Source organism: Cupressus sempervirens, chromosome 1 (assembly GCF_028749045.1).
Source record: "Cupressus sempervirens isolate cs-2001-9-10 chromosome 1, ASM2874904v1, whole genome shotgun sequence".
Taxonomy (NCBI): domain Eukaryota; kingdom Viridiplantae; phylum Streptophyta; class Pinopsida; order Cupressales; family Cupressaceae; genus Cupressus; species Cupressus sempervirens.
Window position 1 is genome coordinate 265,819,304 of NC_143118.1, and position 22,548 is coordinate 265,841,851.

The window sequence follows — 22,548 nt, forward strand, 5'->3', positions numbered from 1 at the left end:
GTACATAGGTACGTATGTACGTATGTATGTATGTATACGTATGTTCAATTTGCATCATAATAACTTAATATTTTTGCATGTCCCGAACTATCATATTATTTCTCAATGTTATGCTTTACTTTCACAAATAGATCATAAGTATGCATTTCTTATCCTATGCTACATTTTGTAGTTTATGGGAATGATTAGATGTAATACATTATTTAATATGTAGGTAGATAAAAATATTTTCATTGCCTCTTAAAATTAAGACAATAATGAAACAATTATAAAATAGGGATAATGTGCAACCCATTTCCTAAACCCAAAATTTAATTATATTCCTACTAATTAATGTTTGCACGATCTCATTATTAATTCAAAATCTAATGTCTTTTCAAAATAAATCTATCTAATGCAACATGCTTACTTATAACTATCAATAATTTTAATCCCTTTTTTATTTAAATACATGTCTCCTATCTACTAACTAACACTACCTTTATACCATACCCCAAAACATAATTAAATAACTCATTCAACAACTAACATTCCCTACTAACACATGACTACAAATAAATTAATCTAACCTAAAATAATCCCAACTATCTTCTAGACTAACCTATCTCTAACACCTGACTCATATATTAATCTAACTCTAACATTACCACATAAAATATGCCTTAGCTTATATTTCCTACCTATCTTAACCTACCACTAACACATGACTTAAATAACAATTCAACTCTAAACATTACCATATAAAAATGACATCCCCTTCCTTAAAATATGTGTCCAACTTCTCATTGATAGGTCACCCTACCTCCCTTTATCCCCTAGCACCTACCCCTAGGAGACACCATCATGATAGGTGCTAGGATCAATGTTGGGTGCCTGTTTCCCTTTATCCAAGGATGGGAATGACTTAGGAATGGATTCTGACCAATGTCAGTGTATGCACCATGTTTCATGTGTTTGGAAAAAGGTTTTCAAGGTATTGGTGCCTAGGTTGGGACCATTGCTTTTGCAAGATTTGAAGGCAAATGCCTTCCTCCCTCCTTGGGTAAAAGTGCCTAAGTCTTAGGACTTTGTACATGTTTGAATTTGTTTCCTTTTTTTTTTCTTTTTGTTTAATTTATTAATTTATTATTTTTTTTGTATAGGGGAAGGTTTTCCTAGGATACTAGTAAGTCCAAGGGTACTTGGCTTGACATAACCCCATCAATCATTTTTTTTTTTTTTTTGTGTGTTGCTTTATAATATAGGGGCACATGACTCTTAGGAGTCTTTTCTTACATAATTTAGGACTAAGTGATTTATTAATTGTTGAATCTTATCCCTTAGCTAGGATATTGTTTGATGAATATTTTATGCACTAGATTCCTAGTATATTCTTTCTAATTAAAATATTGGTTTGTAATAGAAGAGACTTTAACTTCTTACCCTCATACAAATTCCAGAGGATAAAAAGTGCACCTACAGCATACATTTTTTTATAGTTTTAGAGTGTGAATTACATTGAAATTTCTTTCCTCCCCACTACTATAGAACTGATAGAGTTTTCTAAGTGATAGGTTAGTGATGTTGTAGTCCATTAGTTCATTAGTATTATCCAACTTAATTTTCACACTTATATGCACAATTTTTTTCTCTAACAACTAAATCATTTTCCAACCATATGCAATAAACTATCAAAATATAATGCTTTCTCTTCCATAACATATGATTTTACAAGTCAATCACTTGTGTTTTCAAATTAAGCCACTATATCAACAGAAAATTTCCCTCACAATAAACCATGAAATGTTTCTACCAATTGATTTATAGACCAACATAAGGAGGGATGTCTCATTACTTAACTTCTCCATATTACATAAAATCACATATTGTGAAACTTATAATGATTTTACCAAATCTACCTTGCATAATTGTTACAAGGATTCTCCTACAAGAAGACCTCATAAGATTTAACTTTAGACTAAATGCATAGATCTTCCTATTTGAAAAAGCTTGATCATCTAATTTTATCGTGCCTTTCCTCAAAATGAATATTTTTATACAAAGGAAACTATCTACAATTTTCTCAAAACTTCCCTTTACACAACTACAACAATGTACATAAGAAGTAGATCTGATTTTACTTTACAATAAAACAATAAAATAAACTCAACATCCCAACACATTAGGGAGTAACATGGGAAGGATTAGTCTTTCCACACACTTGACTATCAACATTTCCAAGAGTGAAGCCCTAATATCTTCATAGGAACCATCCTTTCAAAACCTACAAAACAACACAAACTTGGTTCCATTGAGGCTCACTTCCCATCCTAGGCTTCTATGAAGCCACGCATCAAGTAGGGGAAATAGGATCCAAACCAAGTTTTAGTCCAATCTTACAAATGCGTAAACATCACATTACAACACTTAAACAATCCCATCCCAAGGGTATTTCACAAAGGTTCACCAATGGAACCTTGAACATAGGGTGAAGGTGTGCTCTCAAATAGGAGATTTTCCATATCATACCATATCTACTATAGCAATCTTCAACCCCTTTCGAGGCTTTCACAAATCAAAAAATTTGCATGCCCTTTCGGGGCTTCCACAAACCTCCTCCAAACATACTACCATCAGTTATAGCTTCCTTGAATCCCATACTCCATAAACTTCCTTTGTACACCATCTTTCCCTTATCACCCCCAAAGCAACATATGAATGAATATGGCATACAATGGAGCCCATACTTCAAGGTTCTCAACTATATTTCAAACCCAACTAAGCCCTTCACCCTCGACTTCTCTTCCCTTCCCAAAGGGTGAGTGAAGCCCTCACACCCATAATAACACTCATGCACAAAATCCTGAAAAACTCAAAAAAATAAGAGGACAATGAAAATCCAAACTTCATGCCCATCACCACACAACACAACACAACATGATACAAGATGATACTAGACATTTTTCTTGCAATGTCATTCTACATATCTACATAATCTTGAATGCAATACTAAGATTCAACTTCAAAATGGAAGAAGTTAACTACATCCATGGTAAGAACACCAACCTTGAAATTCCTTTGCAAAATGGAAATGAAAGTTTGTGGAAGAGCTCCCTCCAAGCTTCCAAACCCTAATAGTCTCTAAACTTAGAGAGTGGGTGAACAACCCACTAGTTTGTCCAAGACTCTCTAAAAAGGCCTTTCCACTAACTATTTTAGCAAAAACACCAAGCCACTTCCTCTTACAAACTTGTCTCCCTCTAAGTTTGTTATATTTGACTTAGTGGAAACATGGGAGAGAACACATGTGACAACTCCATTTTCGAATTGGTGAAAGAAGGCATTGGTAAAGGGGCTTCCTAGGCTACCTAGGCATTAACATGGTCAAAATTAGGTCCCTAACATGTTATATTGTCATATGGGTAGCTCATTTTCACATAAAAGACACTTTGGCACCACCTAATGACCCCTCAAAACATTATTCAAGTCTAATTTCGAATTTCCTTTTGATAATGACCCATCATAGCCCTTGTTAAGTGGGTTTACTTAATCATTAACAAGGTAATTAGTTTTAGGGTAAAATGCCACCATGACCAAAACCCTAAATGATATGTCATTAACATACAAAATCCACAAGTGACACCTAAAAGCACATTCCACATCATCATGACATGTCCCTAATGCATCTTTATGATTAAAAATTTCACACACAAGCAAGCTCACATTTACAAAATAAAATACATCATAATGAGGCTTTTTAAATCTTCCAAAGATTCACCTTGGCTAAACCATGTTCGCATAGGTTTGGACCTTGTTTCCCCCAAAAGTTTCCATGGTTCCACTTCTTGCACGCTAAACTTGAGTATCAATAGTCCAAGGAGGTCATATAAAATACATACCATAAATGCATATAAATTCAAATGTTACATAATCCATATTAACATAATTCAAATAAATTTCTTCTCCTAATTATTTCTAATAAATCAATCAAAATGTTAGAATGTCAAAATCTGCATATCACATTAAATCATCATCATAATCAAATTAACCTTTCACATCACATCATAATCTAATTTCTATCCTGCCATGTGTAAAGTTGCATTCATATTTGTTCGATCATCCCATTCACAATATTAGGTTCTTAGTACATATCATAAATGCAAAACACTATTGTAAATGTCAAAATCAATAGATAAAATAAGCCATTGTCCTTCTGAGTCTTGAATAATGTCAAAATATCCAAATCTTGAATATCAAAATGCAAGTAACATACCTCCACTTAAATATTGCAATTTCACATTACAAGCATTTCTGCAATTCAACTTCTATCAAAGCAATTGAAAAAGGTTAGACAATGAACGAAATCATCAATTATATCATTTAGGTCTTAATGTGTAGACATAAGTGCAGATCATCGAACTGTAGATATTAAAATAACATAACCCTATAGTCTCGAAAGTATATCAAAACATCAAATTAGAAGTATCATAATGCAAATATGTCATCTATACTATGACAAATCAGGTGAGGCCTCACAGCGAATGTATGGACACAAGCAAGATTGGTAAGTGAAGTTAGCATATCTTGCAGCAAGGATCGATAATTACCGTGCAGTCCACCATGGAATGAGAATGACCCCAAAATTGTACCAATAATTATGGTGTCACTAGACAATCAAAGGAAAATACTGCTAACCATGGTATGGACTATAACAATCCATAATTCTCAAGGGATAACACTAAAGAAAGCAACAATTGACATTGGTAGAAGAAAGAGGCAAGGTCTAACATTCATAGCTATGTCAAGAGTCAAATCATTAAACAACCTTCACATCCAACCAATGGTATCTTTTGACAAATACTCAAAATGCAAAATAGTAATACTCAATTCTAAGAAAAAAGGAAGAAGTTCGATTGAGGAATTTTTATTTCTAATAAAATACCATATATATATATATATATATATATATATATATGAGATGATAGGCTATTTGTGATAGCATTGCTCTCAAAATTTAAATTTTTGCTTGAAATTTTGTCAGATCAGTTTTTTAAATTCAATCTTTTTTAATATTGTAGAAAATTTCTAAAAATGAAACTTGAATCATGCAAATCTTCCTTTACAATTAATTAGCATTGCTTGTTCAAATGATTTCAACTTTTTTAACACTCTTCATAATATTTTAAAAATGGAAATTATGTTATTTTCATTTTAAAATTGATTTTTTATATTTATTGTATTTTTAATTAGTTATGATTTTTTTAATTTGAAAAAATGAGTACTTGATATAAGATCAACTCAAAGAAAGAGTTACAGATATAAATATTAATCAAATATTATCAATATATTGTCTTATTTTTCATCTTATTATAAATATATATTTTTGACAAAATTTGATGTATGTGAAGATTTGTAAAATGTAATATCATTTTAATATCTTTTATTTTTTTTAAATATCAAATTATTTGAACTTAGTCATATTAAATTCAAGCAAGAATAATGACTATCAACTAATTGTTACATGCAAGTTTGTTTTTTAAATAAAAGATTTCAAACGTGTAGGTGTTGGGAACATGCCCTCTTATAGGAGTCTGAGAATATCTACAGCTATAGAAAAATGCCATCTTAAACAACTGATGAAAAAAATTAGTTAAATTAAGTAAAGCCCTACTCACTCTTTGTACGTTTTTTATTCCCCTTTTCTAATATTTTTTAAGCAGTGGATTTTTCTATTCTCTGCTAATATGTTAATAAAAAATAAAATTTCATTATAATTTTTTATATATAAAGGACTAGAAATCACGTGGGTTGTTTGATAGCAACATCTTGTCTTGGTTATTTGATGCTTTATCACATTTCACATTACTTTAGTCATGTCAGGCACCCCACGGATTGATCTAAAAATTACAATTAAACACGGTCACGTGTTTATTACACAGCTGGCTGATAATTTGATAAAAAGAAAGAAGAAAATTATTGTGTTGTGGGGTTATAAAAGGCGGTGGGGTGATAAGCAAGATATTATTTGGCATATAATACCCCATGGATTATTGTAATGGAAATTTAAAAGAAATCATATGCCTTATCTGGGCTTCGATATTTGCAAAGTCTAGGATAGATAAAGAATAGTTAGAAATAATTAAATAGGATTTTAGGAAAAAGTAATATGGAGGAGTATACTTAACATTTGAGAGGATGTTCAAGAGTTAAAATATATGTTTATTTTTTGGAATATTTTTGGCGATATAATACAGCTGTATGGAGAAGAATGTTCAAGAGCTGAAATGTTTTTTAATCTTTTGGAATAGATGAATATACTAAACATTTGAGATAATGATGAAGATGTTTATAATGTAGTTATTAAAATATTTTTTTATAAAAAAAAATGGAATACTTTTGATGATATGATTGGTATATGTATTTAAATTAATAATTTTCTTATAGTTTCAATTTATTTGATGCCACCTCCTAGTTTGGCATTTATACTTTCTTTTCTATCATACTCTCTCTCATTTTGACCAAATCCATCTGTGTGTTATATTTTATGGATGTTCATACACTACTCCTTGTACTCTTAGTAGAATGACAATAGTTGAAATTCACTTCTATCACGTTGCTCTTATCCATGCACATTATATTTGTCTCTTCATTGACTTTTCAAAAAAAATCCCTCCTTTGTTCCTCTTACTCCACTTGTTTTTCATTTTTCTATTTTTAAATCTCATTTTCATAGACCTCCTATATTTAAGGGTATATAATGACAATGCAAACAAAAAAGGAAAAAATTGAATGTTTATTATCAAATAACTTCATTCATGCATTGTATAATTTTTTAATTTTTCTATCTAAATTTGAATATAAACTTTTTTTTTCTAACTAGATATCTTATATTGAATGATATCATGGCAGATGTGCTAGAACAATTCAAAGATAAAGATGGACACTTCTTATGTTGCACTATTCAATTACAGGGGGAGATAAAAAGTATTCTAAATTTGTATCTAGCTTCATTGATTTCCTTTCCAAATGAGAAGATAATAGATGAAGCTAAAGCCTTTAGTACCATGAATTTAAAACAAATCTTTCAAAAGTCTCACATTCCTGGTGCCTATCTTCTAAAAGAGGTAATAATGATACATGTGCACACAAACTGTTATATCTAGTTGTTATGTGAAATGAAAAGTTATATAAGAAAGCACATGGATAGAAGTTATATTTATTTTATCTAAACATTCCTTTCTTTTGTGCATGCAGATAACATTTAACTTCGATTATGCATGGCGTACAAATTTGCCAAGACTGGAAGCAAGAAACTATATGGATATCTATGGTGAAAATAGTTCATGGCTGATGTAATTCCAATGCTTCTAAGTTTTATTGATGTTTATCATAATTTTAAATTTTAAATAAAAAATTCTTAGAAACTTATTTATCTAATCATTGATTTCGAAGGATATGGATAATCAAAATATTTTACATCTGGCTAAATTGGATTTTAATATCTTACAATCAATGTATCGACTAGAGCTTCAAATGATCTCTAGGTGAGTTGATTGAGAGAATTTATTTTTTATTCAATCAACATTTTAAAGAATGCTAGTATATGTCATATTATATCTTTCATTTTAGGTATTTGAGATTAGACATGAACGTTAATTACATAATTAAAGGACTATGGAATTTCTAGATTCACGTTTAAAGAGTTGATAAAATTATTTTCATTGCATAATCTTTATTTTGGTTTTGTTTTTGATAATTTAAATTCATAAAATTCAATTCACGTAATATTTCATTTGTATCTTATACTTTTGAATTTATTTATTTCGTGATTTTTAGATGGTGGAAGGATTCAGGGTTGAATAAATTGGAATTTTGTCATCAAAGGCACATTGAATATCTCTTTCAAGGATGTGCAATTACTTGAGAACCTAAATATTGAGGTTTTAGAATTGACTTTGCAAAATATTCTACCCATGCAACAATAGTTGATGATATCTATGACACCTATGGTTCTATTGAAGAACTTAAACAATTTACGAAAGTTTTCAAGAGGTAAGTATTCCTTTAAGAAATATTAATACTAAACATTAATTTTTTTGTAATGCAAATAATGATATGTAGAATTGAAATGTTATTTAGGTGGGATTCCTCTCCTTCAGAAGATCTTCCAGAATATATGAAAATTGCATACTCTGCACTTTATGATGATATTAATGAAAGTGCACAAGAGGCAATGAAGATTCAAGGCCGTGACACCCTCCAAAATGCTTGAAATGCTATATAAATACAAATCTCTTAATTTTGACTATATATTATAGATTTTGAATATTTACATTCATTAATGATGCATTATTAAATATTTAGCTCGGCCCCTCTCATTTAATTAGTGTTATAAATAATAATATAAAATTTCATTATTGTATTTGAGTAAAATATTTTTTCATGTGTAGTGGAATGACTATTTGGATGCTATGATGCAAGAAGCTAAGTGGAATTCCATTAGCCACATGTTGAACTTGAAAGAATTTTTAGAAAATGGAAGAGAGAGTTCAGGCTCTCATGTAACAACATTACAAGCTTTATTAAGATCATATGTAGTTCTAGAAAGTGAATTTCAAAAAATCGATCACCCATCTAAGTTCAATTATCTTTTTGGATTGACACTTAGATTAAGAGGTGATACAAGGACCTTCAAGGTATGTAATAACACATCAATTTTATAGGTGTAAGAAATTATATAAGGAAAATATTCTATCATTATTTATATCATAACTATTTATCAAACTAAATGTCATTTGTTTTATTTTGAAGGCTAAAGCAAATCATGGAGAAGTCACTTCATCTATTGCATGTTATTTAAAAGAGTACCTGAAATCTACTGAGAAAGATGCATTGAAGTATCTTCAATTTATACTAGATGAACATTTGAAAGAATTAAACTTGGAGTATTTGAAGAATGATGGTGTTCCAATTTGCATCAAGGATTTTGCTTATGACATGTCAAGATGTTTTGAAGTTTTCTACAAAGAAAGAGATGGATTTAGCATTTCTACCAAAGATATGAAGAATCATGTACAATGAATCCTTATTGAGCCAATTGAAATTTAGTACCTTAACTTTTGTATCTCTTTGCTAATAAATAATTAAACCTTGAAGTCTATTAGAGAAATAATATTTTGCGTGATTAATTGATAGAAGATATCCTCTCTAACAATTTTGGAGATTTTTTTCTCAAATTTCAATTCTTTATTAATTTTTTTTCTATAGACCATAGTAAATATAAAGGTTTGAATCAGTGCCCATTTGAATGGAGTAAAATACATTGTATTAATTTTTTGTTAAATATATAATCAAATGGCTTAGGCTTTTTATCGATCAAAAAAAAAATTATGAAGATTTGTGTTTTATGTTATCACTATATTTGTAAACACCATGTTTCATATTTTGGTTAAATATTATATATGTTTTATAATTAATAGGTAGTCCTTTTTTATTTTGATAAGTAAGAGGCCAAAGTCATTGATTAAGACTATTAATTTGTTAGTTTAGTTTTAACTAGATAAAATGCACTGAAAATATTTAATATATATATTTTATATATATATATATATATATATATATATATATATATGTATGAATATGAGACATATACCTTATACATATGTTTTGAGAAGGTAACTTGAAATTCACATAAAATCTACCAGTGCTATTATAAATTACAATAGTGATAAATCTATTAAAAGTTAACATAGTATTAGAGTAGGTGATGAAAACCTATGAAAGACTGGTTAAAGGCTACATAGAAAAGTTGAAGGACCACGTAAATGACTTATATAGATATCTATAAAAAAATTTGGAGACTATGAGATATGTAGAGGAGAGAAATTTTTGTTTGATTTACAAAACACCCAAATTTTATTTGCTGAAATTGGGAGATTGCAAATTGACAAATATGAACTGTCATTTAAATCCAATAATCTTTTTTTTTTCTGAATGCTATGTTTTTTTTTCCTTACTCCTAGATGTTTTTTCTCGGAATTATTTTTCAGAGCTTTCCTTTGATTGATAGAGAGAAAAAATAATTGAAAAAAAGGAAACTTTCTTAAATAAAATATTTAGGTTAGGAAAAGAGTGGCCTTTTTAAAGGGAGATTCTACTCCATTTACAGTAGGCTAGGAGATTGAGAATAGTGTTGTGCATAGGTTGAAGAAATGAAAAAGGACTAAACAAGGCACTAGAAGGAAAAGATACTTCTTATAGAGTTCTTAAGACACTCAATTTTATCCAAGGTCTTCCTACTATTAAAATCTTGCTTAGACTCATGCTCGAAATTATTTAAAGGTTGTTGTTTCTTCTAAAAAAATAATCTTAAATCTTGGAGAAATACCATAAATTATTTTTGTATGCTTCTAGAATTATAGAATATGCGTGGTTGAATGATGTGTGCTAATTAATCTTCTATATCTATGTTCAACCTTCCATAAATGACCACCTATGAAAGTATTAGAGTAAAAATAATTGTTAGAATAGACTTTCTTTTTAATTACAATATAAAATTCTCCTTCAAAACTAACTCTTAGCTTGATCCAATGTGATCTTGTCTCTATTACTTATGATAATTGCACCCAAGTTGCAAAAAGGTGTGTTTTTGTGTGTGGATTTCAATTCTCAAGCGCCATTTTGTGCATGTCCTCATTACATTATTTAAATACTATTTTAACTTTTAATTGAGCTACTAAGAACACATAGTTGTTGGATTTAAATCCTTGACACACTAAGAGGAGGAGTTTGGTTAGTCAATGATAGCGCACCTCATACATTTTATCTAGTAATGAGTTGCGAGCGTAGTCATGCCTTGGATTATTGGAGACTTCTTTTTCATATGTTTTATTTTTTCTAAGCTGATAACATATTGTTAGTTTAGCATTCAGTAAGTGAGGCATTTTTAATAGATAGAGTTTTTAGCATAATTTATTTAAATCACCCAACTAGTTCCATATGGGTTCTATTGCACACATAGGATTCCAGATATTTCCTTAAAGAGGAATAAGTTGCTTGATAAAATAGATGGAAAAAAAATAATAGAAATCCTTTGGGAAATCTACCACAGTATTTTTTCCTCACAAAATTGTAGTCATTTTGTCACAATATTAAACTAGGTAGAAGTTTTCTAAGAAACAATAAATGAGATAGGAATGAGTTATAGTCTCACTCAAGAAAAAGTTTTGAATAAAAAAAATAGAAGTCAAATTTTTTTATTGGTTGATTTTCTTTTTTAATGGAAATATTACCTAGTTAAATTTGAAAATGATTAATAAGTTAGATCCTCCATTTCTTGAATAAGAAATATATGCTTCTTCTTTTTTAATTCTTCCAATATGTAATGTTCAAGCTAAATGAACTTCTTGAATTAGAAGATGTTGACCTTAGCAACTAGATGTCAATATTCCTTATCATATGGAATGGGGTGTATCTTTCTTTATTGTGAATTTAGTTTTCATAAGATGGCATCACTGTTGAGAATTATTAAAATTACATGATCAACAAATAGATCCTTAGTGTTCAACTTGGTTGTGCCTCCTTACTTTATTATGTCAAACTATGGTTAACATTATGTAGTGGTGATTCTATTAAATTTTGATTGAATTTAGCGTTTACCACTCGTGAATTTATTGAGATGTTGTTAGCTATCTTTACTAAAAATTTACTAAGAGAGTGATTATTTTCATTTATTATACCTGCAATGGGCTTATTGTCATATGTTCTGTATATGAGTTGGATGTTGCTTTTTAAAGTATAGTCAGTTTTTCATGCACCTTTGAAATACTTAATTATAAGACATGTGTGGATTAAAATAACGGTACTCAATTATCTCTTACGCTTATTTGTGATAGGGGAATTGTGGTTTCTATTGCTTTATCACATCTTTAACTACTCCATTTTTCTTATATGATGGATTCATGTTAGGCTTGTGGGAAACTGTTAATGAGATATCTTCAATGTTATAATCATGTTTCTTAATGATTCAAAGATATAAGTGGTATTCCACATAGTTCCATTACTCCTCTTAGTTTTACTTATTTTGACTTCCTCATTGTCGAATTGGGTATCTTTCATATTAGGAAAGATTTTGGGAAAGTTTAACAACTTCATGGTAGGATGGTAAAGCACTCCTACAATATTCACACCCTTTGTGTACCTTGCATAGGTTTTGGAGCCCCTACTAGAAAGATCATCATGTTTGGGACACTTTGGCAAATCTTGTACCAACAAACAACCTCTTGGATATATCAGTTAGTTTATTTCATTGATCTTGTTAAAAATGTCAATTATAAGTTTAGATCACATCTAGTTATATTATTTTGTCATGTTGAATATAGATACATTCTTTATTTGAATGGTTTATTATTATTGTTTACCAGTGAATGTGCATATTAATGTTAATGCTTGTTGACTTTTCTATTTTTTTATGGAGATTACTGATGTGGCTCCTATTTTGTAGGGTCAATCTTTACATCATAGATAGGGCTAACAAATAGTATTAGCTTAAATATGAATTTGATATACTTGAACAAGCATGATTTTTGAAAGTGGTACAGAATATATGTTGGAGTTGAGGAAAGCCAACTCCGAAGACGTCCAAAATCACCTGCATGCGAAACCTGTCAAAGAGAAGCCAAGAAAGGGGAGGAGCATGGAGCAAGGGCAAAAACCCTAAACGGACATAAGAGACACCATGAATGCAAACACAAGAAGAAATGTATTTACAATAAGAAATGATGTGATGTTGTTGATGTTGTAAAAATACAATGAGAGAGAGCCCGAATATAAAGAGCTCATGGAAGCTTGTAGAACAAGCTGGAAGGTGGTAGAAGATAAGTGTGACAACTAGAAGGGAACAAACTCTCGTGTTGTCACCAACTAACCACAACATGCATTAAATATAAAATATTAAATAAATGCATGACCTAAGTAAGCTTAAGCAATAGAATAAATAATTAAATATTAATTATTTACTCTAACACCCCCCCTTAAGTGCAACTTAGGAAAATGCCTTAAGCTCACAAAGCTAAGATGAATGCATAATGGGTCCCGGCAACGAGGCCATGTTAGGTACCCATGTACAATGCAAGAAGAATGCAACCTCTGTAAGCGAGGAAAGAGAGAAAACCACATGGGAAAAACCCTCCCCCAAAAAGAGGTAAGAACCCAGTGAAGAACTGAAGAAGTCTCCAACTAGGGAAATTGTCCCCTAAAATAGGAACAAAGAGTGATCATGAAGAAGTAGCATCACTGAAGCATGAAGAACCGCAAATCTGTCAAACTGCTGATCAAAAGAACCTCCATGGAAGAAGAAGGCACAAACCGAGCATGTCTATATGGTAGATGATCCATCTCACCGAAATGCATAGGTAGCCAGCCACTGCAATCGCCTTGTATATAGGATCAACCACTGAATACATAGTTCACACTATCGAACCATCGAACCATGGATGCATTAGAACAACAGCATAACCCCCCCTTAATGCAGACGGGGTGTGATGACAGGCAACTGAGAAGGTGAGCCAAAATCTCCTGCAAACAAACCAAGAACGAGGGGAGAGGAAAAGAAGTACAGACACTGATAAAGACACGGTCTAACTGACTCTGCATGGGGCTAATGTCGTGGAAGGGACACTCACTTGACAAAGGGAGAATGCCTAAAACAGCAAACAAATAATCCCCCCCATGGTGCTTTATGAAATAGTGCATGCACAGCTGACTCAAAACAACGTTCATGACTCCCGAAATACAAAAGTGGCACTTTATCTCAGTGCGAGAATAAAAAGTGCATCAAAATGATAGCTACAATGATCAGAACTAAAAAAGAGCTGCAAAAAAAGAAAGTATAGCCAAAAAGAAAGCAAACCATGCCAAGAAAACGATCCTCGGGCCTAAAATAGTCAAAATATCCACCATATAGCTAAAACGCTAAAACTATGATAGAAAGAGTAGAGGCCAAAAATGAAGAAAAAGGACTATATTTCTGAAAAGAACACAGAACCAGCTTTCCAGAAATATAAATTTTTCAAAAAACTGACATGGGACGCAAAAGATATGCATGCCGGAGTCAAAAATAGAACTTTGGACTTCAACAGGAAAAATGAGCACTAAAAAAAGCATCAAAACCAAAAAATACCTACACCAAAATCTCTGTCTCGGAACCAGCTTTCCGGCGCTTCTTTCGGATCGGAAAAATACCTCCGTATGCAAAAGTTATGGCCAAAAAACCAAAGGTAGGTCCAAAAGCAAATCGGGAGAGGTGCATGCAAGGGCTGATGCAGCACTGACCTCATGGTGACATCAGCAATTTAGGGCATTAAATTTGATGGCCCGTCATCCATCGCCGCAAAAAAGGATGCCACGTAGCATCGCCACATGGCAGTACAGTAGATGACGTGGCAAGGACCACGTGGCACGCCTGCCACGTGTCACGCACAGAATGGCAGAAAAACCCACGTCTGTGCTAACGCGGACTGCTGACGGGGACACGAGCGGAGGCGGCCATAGGGGCGGCAGAACCGGGAGGAGGTGGCCGCAGGGTGGCGAACACGGAGGATCCGCCGGCGGAGGGCGGCAGCCGGGCCGCGGCGGAGCGCGGGCGGCGCTGCCTGCTGCGGCCGCTGCGGGTTGCGCGCAGGTGGCACGGTGGCGGCCCCGCGGTGGCGCGGCGGCGGTGCGCCCCAAAAAGATTTTTTTTTTTTTGTTTTTCTCAAGCCGTGCGTCCGTACGATCTGTACGGCAGCGACCCTAGAGGCCTCAAAAAATCGCCAAAATTGCCCTGTGTCCAAAAATGAAAAGCTTTATATAAATCCTAACTGCAAACGGCCTTCCGGATCCATTGGTGATGTCCGTTTGAGCTGAAAATGCTCTGAAAATTTGCTAACTCCTTGATTTGAAGAAAAAATATACAAACAAACTAGGGTTTGTGACTTCAAATCATGGCTTCAAAATTCTTCAACAAAGCTGCAGCAGGAAGGCTCTGATACCATGTTGGAGTTGAGGAAAGCCAACTCCGAAGACGCCCAAAATCACCTGCATGCGAAACTTGTCAAAGAGAAGCCAAGAAAGGGGAGGAGCATGGAGCAAGGGCAAAAACCCTAAACGGACATGAGAGACACCATGAATGCAAACACAAGAAGAAATGTATTTACAATAAGAAATGATGTGATGTTGTTGATGTTGTAAAAATACAATGAGAGAGAGCCCGAATATAAAGAGTTCATGGAAGCTTGTAGAACAAGCTGGAAAGTGGTAGAAGATAAGTGTGACAACTAGAAGGGAACAAACTCCCGTGTTGTCACCAACTAACCACAACATGCATTAAATATAAAATATTAAATAAATGCATGACCTAAGTAAGCTTAAGCAATAGAATAAATAATTAAATATTAATTATTTACTCTAACAATATACACTTGAATATAAATAGAGACAAGAGGCTTGGGAACACTAAATAAAGTGCACAAACACAAAAACAATATTGAATGAAAAGGAAGAATTTGAAAAATAAAGCATTTATTTACTAATAACGATTTGGTCATGATGCATAATAGGGAAATGTTGAAATTTCTAAATTGTCAAATTGTAGTAAGAATTGCAACAAGCACCAAAACCACGATAGAAAATAGTGTCATTGATGAAGAAGTGGAGAAGAAAATCCTACTTTGTGAAGGCCAGTGCATAATGTTGGCAGTGAACATATGGACACAAGCAAGATTGGTAAATGGAGTTAGCATATGCTGCGGCAAGGATTGATAATTACCATAGTCCACCATGGAATGAGGATGATCCTAAAACTATATCGATAATTCTCATGTCACTAGGCAATCAAAGGAAAATACTGCTAACCATGGTATGGGCTATAAAAATCCACAATTCTCAAGGGATAACACTAAAGAAAGCAACAATTGGCATTGGTAGAACAAAGAGGCAAGGTTTGACATTGATAGCTATGTCAAGAGTCAAATCATTAAGCAACCTTCACATTCAATTGATATTCTCTTTTGACAGATAATCAAAATGCAAAATAGCAATACAGAGTTCTAAGAAAAAAGGAGGAAGTTCAATTGAGGAATCTTTCCTCGCAATAAAGTGAAGACTCAAAATTGAAACCAAATGCTTAATCGAGAAATTGGATTCATCCATGTTGTTTAGCATGTCCTCTACTTGGAAAGGGGTAAAAATATTTTAAAATAATTGTACATAAGTATCTATTGTGCAAGTTTTTTTTGGCTAAATAATAAAATACCATATATATATATATATATATATATATATATATATATATAGGCTATTTGTGGGAGCTTTGCTCTCAAATTTTAGACTATACTAAAAAGATTGTCAAATCAATTTTTTAAAATCAATCTTATTAAATATTAGAGAAAATTTCTAAAAATGAAATTGGAACCATGCAAATCTTCCTTTACAATTAATTAGCATTGCTTGTTCAAATGATTTCAACTTTTTTAACACTCTTCATAATATTTTTAAAATGGAAATTAAGTTATTTTTATTTTTTAATTGATTTGTTGTATTTATTGTATTTTTTAATTAGTTATGATTCTTTTAATTTAAAAAAATGAATATTTAAAAAGTAATTGGTGTAAGATAAACTCAAAGAAAGAGTTATAAATATAAATATTAATAAAATATTATCAATATATTGTCTTATTTTTTATATTATTAAAAAAAAAAAATTGACAAAATTTGATGTTTGTGAAGATTGTAAAATGTAATATTATTTTAATATCTTTTATCTTTTTAAATATCAAATTGTTTGAACATATTAAATTTAAATAATAACAAGTGTGACATAGTGACATGTACTTGTCTTATAGTAATTTTTTCATTGATTTTATTGAATATAATTATTATTATGTAGTATAGTTTTATTAAAGTTTATTCAATATAATAAAATGATTGTAAAAAAGTAAAGAAAAATTATAATGAATAAATTTTAAAAGTAGCTAGATAGAATAGTTGTAAAAAAATTGCATTTCTATGTATATTCTCCCAACTTAAATAGTTTTTAGTTAGAATATGTCCATAAAAAAATATTGAATGGAGTATATTCTATATATATATATATATATATATATAATTGTGATGATTAATTTTCCTTTAAATGAAATTAAAAATTACAAAAAAAAAAAAAGAATGGAATACATATAACTAAATTTTAAAAGTTTTTTTTGTTTGTAATTCAATAATGATATCATTAAATATAATTTATATTTAGAAATTATATCAATTGTAATGCATTAATGTCTTGTAGTATTAATTAGCAATATTTACATTATATTAATATATCTATTTTTATATAAAATTATTTTAATATATTAAATTTAACAAAATTTAAATATAATTTATTGACAATTTATGTAAAAGATTAAGTATAAATTAAGATATAATTTTTATAATATATGAAATTTATAATTAAATAATTAAACTTTAGAAAGACTTTAAGTATTTTTTAAAATTTATGTGATTGGTTTAATTAAGTTGAGGAGAAACTGAATGCAACTATGGCAAATACAATAATGACTATCAAGTAATTGTTGCATGCAAGTGCAACAACTAGTTTATTTTTTAAATAAAAGATTTAAAACGTGTGGGTGTTGTGAACATGCCCTCTTGTAGAGATGTCAGAATATGTACAGGTGTGAAAAGATGCCATCTTAAACAACTGATAAAAAAATATCTACGTTTGTGATTCTCCTTTTCTAATATTGGCTAAGCAGTGGATGTCTCTGTCTCTGCTAATATGTCAGTATAATAGTGGAAAATTGAAATTTTCAAAAGCTCAAGAAGCTACCAAAGAATTAATCGTCATGCATAAAATCTTCCTTATTTGTTAATTTCTTGCATATGTTTTGTGAAAGAGATGTCCAAACAACAACAAACTGAAACGCAAGTATTATGAAGGGGCGACCGCGGTGATATACGATGTAGTTATAACTATTTAAAACGTCTCACAAAAAACACCATTTTTATACATCACGTTTTTGGGCGGCTAGGTATATACCGTCTTTGTTAGCTGGAGTACATAAGCAAGATATTATTTTGCATATAATACCCCATGGATTATTGTACTAGAAATTTAAAAGAAATTACATGTCTTATCTAGGCTTCGATATTGGCAAAGTCTAGGATAGATAAAGAATAGTTAGAAATAATTAAATAGGATTTTAGCAAAAGTAATATGGAGTAGTATACTTAACATTTGAGAGGATGTTCAAGAGTTAAAATATATGTTGATTTTTGGAATATTTTTGGAGATATAATATAGATGAATATACTAAACTTTTGAGATTATGTTAATACATTTACAATACAGCTGTATGGAGAAGTATGTTCAAGAGTTGAAATGTTTGTTTATCTTTTTGGAATAGATGAATATAGTAAACATTTGAGATAATGATGGAGATGTTTATAATGTAGTTATTAAAATCTTTTTTTTTTTTTTTTTGGGAATATTTTTGATGATATGATTGGTATATGCATTTAAATCCATAATTTTCTCATAGTTTCAATTTATTTGACCCCATGCTATTTTTGCCGCCTCTTTGTTCGGCATTTATACTTTCTTTTCTATCATACTCTTTCTCATTTTGACCAAATCCATTTGTGTGTTATATTTTATGGATGTTCATACACTACTCCTTGTCCTCTTAGTAGAATGACAATAGTTGAAATTCACTTCTATCACGTTGCTCTTATCCATGCATTATATTTGTCTCTTCATTGACTTTTCAAAAAAAATCTCTCCTTTGTTCCTCTTACTCCATTTATTTTTCATTTTTCTATTTTTAAATCTCATTTTCATAGACCTCCTATAGTTAAGAGTATATAATGACAATGCAAAGAAAAAATAAAAAAAGTGAAAGTTTATTAGCAATAGCTTCATTCATGGAATGCATAATTTTTTAATTTTTCTATCTAAATTTGAATATAAACGTTTGTTTTCTAACTAGATATCTTATATTGAATGATATCATGGCAGATGTACTAGAAAAATTCAAAGATAAAGATGGACACTTCTTATGTTGCACTATTCAATTAGAGGAGGAGATAAAAAGTATTCTAAATTTATATCGAGCTTCATTGATTTCCTTTCCAAATGAGAAGATAATGGATGAAGCTAAAGCCTTTAGTACCATGTATTTAAAACAAATCTTTCAAAAGTCTCACATTATTGGTGCCTATCTTCTAAAAGAGGTAATAATGATACATGTACACACAAACTATTATATCTAGTTGTTATGTGAAATGAAAAGTTATATAAGAAAGCACATGGATGGAAGTTATATTTATTTTATCTAAATATTCCTTTCTTTTGTGCATGCAGATAACATTTAATTTGGATTATGCATGGCGCACAAATTTGCCAAGATTGGAAGCAAGAAACTATATGGATATCTATGGTGAAAATAGTTCATGGCTGATGTAATTCTAATGCTTCTAAGTTTTATTGATGTTTATCATAATTTTAAATTTTAAATAGAAAGTTCTTAGAAACTTATGTATCTAATCATTGTTTTCCAGGGATATGGATAATAAAAATATTTTACATCTGGCTAAATTGGATTTTAATATATTACAATCGATGTATCGACCAGAGCTTCAAATGATCTCTAGGTGAGTTGATTGAGAGAATTTATTTTAAATTAAATCAACGTTTTAAAGTATGCTAGTATATGTCATATTATATCTTTCACTTTTATATTTGAGATTAGACATGAACTTTAATTACATAATTAAATGACTGTGGAATTTCTAGATTCACAAAAAAAAAAATTGATTCAAGAATAGAGTTGATAAAATTATTTTCATTGCATGACCTTTCTTTTGATTTTGTTTTTGATAATTTAAATTCATAAAATTGAATTCACATAATATTTCGTTTATATCTTATACTTCTGAATTTATTTATTTTGTGATTTTTAGATGGTGGAAGGATTCAGGGTTGAATAAATTGGACTTTTGTCGTCATAGACACATTGAATATCTCTTTCAAGGATGTGCAATTACTGGAGAACCTAAATATTCATGTTTTAGAATTGACTTTGCAAAATATTCTGCCCATGCAACAATAATTGATGATATCTATGACACCTATGGTTCTATTGAAGAACTTAAACAATTTACGAAAGTTTTCAAGAGGTAAGTATTCCTTTAAGAAATATTAATACTAAACATTATTTTTTTTGCAATGCAAATAATGATATGTAGAATTGAAATGTTATTTAGGTGGGATTCCTCTCCTCCAAAAGATTTTCCAGAATATATGAAAATTGCATACTCTGCACTTTATGATGATATTAATGAAAGTGCACAAGAGGCAGCGAAGATTCAAGGCCGTGACACCCTCCAAAATGCTCGAAATGCTGTATAAATACAAATCTCTAAATTTTGACTATATATTATAGATTTTGAATATTTACATTTGTTAATGATGCATTATTAAATATTAAGCTCGGCCCCTCTCATTTAATTATTGTTATAAATAATAATATAAAATTTCATGATTGTATTTGAGTAAAATATTTTTTTCATGTGTAGTGGAATGACTATTTGGATGCTGTGATGCAAGAAGCTAAGTGGATTTCCATTGGCCACATGCCAAACTTCAAAGAATTTTTAGAAAATGGAAGAGAGAGTTCAGGCTCTCGTGTAACAACATTACAAGCTTTATTAAGATCAGATGTAGTTCTAGAAAGTGAATTTCAAAAAATTGATCACCCATCTAAGTTCAATTATCTTTTTGGATTGACCCTTAGATTAAGAGGTGATACTAGGACCTTCAAGGTATGTAATAACACATCAATTTTATAGGCGCAAGAAATTATATAAGGAAAATATTCTATCATTATTTATATTATAACTATTTATCAAACTAAATGTCATTTGTTTTATTTTGAAGGCTGAAGCAAATCGTGGAGAAGTCACTTCATCTATTGCATGTTATTTAAAAGAGCATCCGAAATCTACTGAGAAAGATGCATTGAAGTATCTTCAATTTATGCTAGATGAACATTTGAAAGAATTAAACTTGGAGTATTTGAAGAATGATGGTGTTCCAGTTCGCATCAAGGATTTTGCTTATGACATGTCAAGATGTTTTGAAGTTTTCTACAAAGAAAGAGATGGATTTAGCATTTCTACCAAAGACATGAAGAATCATGTACAACAAATCCTTATTGAGCCAGTCGAAATGTAGTACCTTAACTTTTGTATCTCTTTGCTAATAAATAATTACACCTTGAAGTCTATTAGAGAAATAATATTTTGCATGATTAACTGATAGAAGATAACCTCTCTAACAATTTTGGAGAATTTTTTTTTTTCTCGGTTTTCAATTCTTTATTAATTTTGTTTCTATAGACCATAGTAAATATGAAGGTTTGAATCAGTGCCCATTTGAATGGAGTAAAATACATTGTATTAATTTTTTGTTAAATATATAATCAAATGGCTTAGGCCTTTTACCCATCAAAAAAAAATTATGAAGGTTTTTGTTTTATGTTATCACTATGTTTGTAAACACCATGTTCCATATTTTGGTTAAATATTATATATGTTTTTATAATTAGTATGTAGTCCTATTTTATTTTGATAAGAAAGAGGCCAAAGTCATTGATTAAGACTATTAATTTATTAGTATAATTTTAGCGGGATAAAATGCACTAAAAATATTTAATATATATGCAAATATATTAAATATTTTGTATATATATATGAGTTATATACCTTATACATATGCTTTGAGAAGGTAACTGAAAATTCACATAAAATCTACCAGTGCTATTATAAATTACAATAGTGATAAATCTATTAAAAGTTAACATAGTATTAGAGTAGGTGATGAAAACCTATGAAAGACTGGTTAAAGGCTACATAGAAAAGTTGAAGAACCATGTAAATGACTTATATAGATATTTGTACAAAAAATCTAGAGACTATGAGATATTTGAAGGGGAGAAATTTTTGTTTGATTTACAAAACACCCAAATTTTTATTTGTACAGCTTGAGTTGGCCTAATGGTGGAGAACTTGTACTCTTGAAAGAGAGGTCACAAGTTCAAATCCCATTGGGGGGTAGGGTATGTATGCCTTGTTAGTAGCACCAAGCGCCTCTCGAAAAAGAGTAGGAGGTAGGGTATGTACGCCTTGTTTGTAGCACCAAGCGCCTCTCGAAAAAGAGTAGGAGGTAGTCTCATATCACTGTCACCATATGTAAATCCAAAAACTATGGCATAGTGTCGTGAACTATAAAACCACCTTACCTTACCTTTATGCTGAAATTGGAGATTGCAAATTAACGAACATGAACTGTCATTTAAATCCAATAATCTGTCGACAAATAGAACACGAGGTTGACTCCAACCAGTTCCAACAGAGTTATGTCGGTATTGATTTCCCACAAAGTGAAAGATGACTTTCTTGGCATTATTTCCCAAATTAATAAAATACAGTTCTCGATGGTGGAAAGCTAGGGCGATATAGATGATTTGTATTGCAATGTTA

The 22,548-nt window shown here is 30.7% G+C and overlaps 1 protein-coding gene and 1 pseudogene across 1 annotated transcript; both read left to right on the forward strand.

The window, feature by feature from the left end:
• The first annotated feature begins 6,881 nt into the window (after positions 1-6,881).
• LOC149577139 (alpha pinene synthase, chloroplastic-like) lies at positions 6,882-9,087 on the forward strand (annotated as a pseudogene).
• A 5,374-nt stretch (positions 9,088-14,461) lies between these two features.
• LOC149577140 (alpha pinene synthase, chloroplastic-like) lies at positions 14,462-21,241 on the forward strand. Its single transcript, XM_089795778.1, has 8 exons — positions 14,462-14,595; positions 18,996-19,239; positions 19,370-19,467; positions 19,567-19,659; positions 19,969-20,184; positions 20,272-20,410; positions 20,584-20,829; positions 20,945-21,241. The coding sequence occupies exons 1-8, from the start codon at positions 14,462-14,464 to the stop codon at positions 21,239-21,241; spliced, it is 1,467 nt and encodes a 488-aa protein (XP_089651904.1).
• Positions 21,242-22,548: the final 1,307 nt, after the last annotated feature.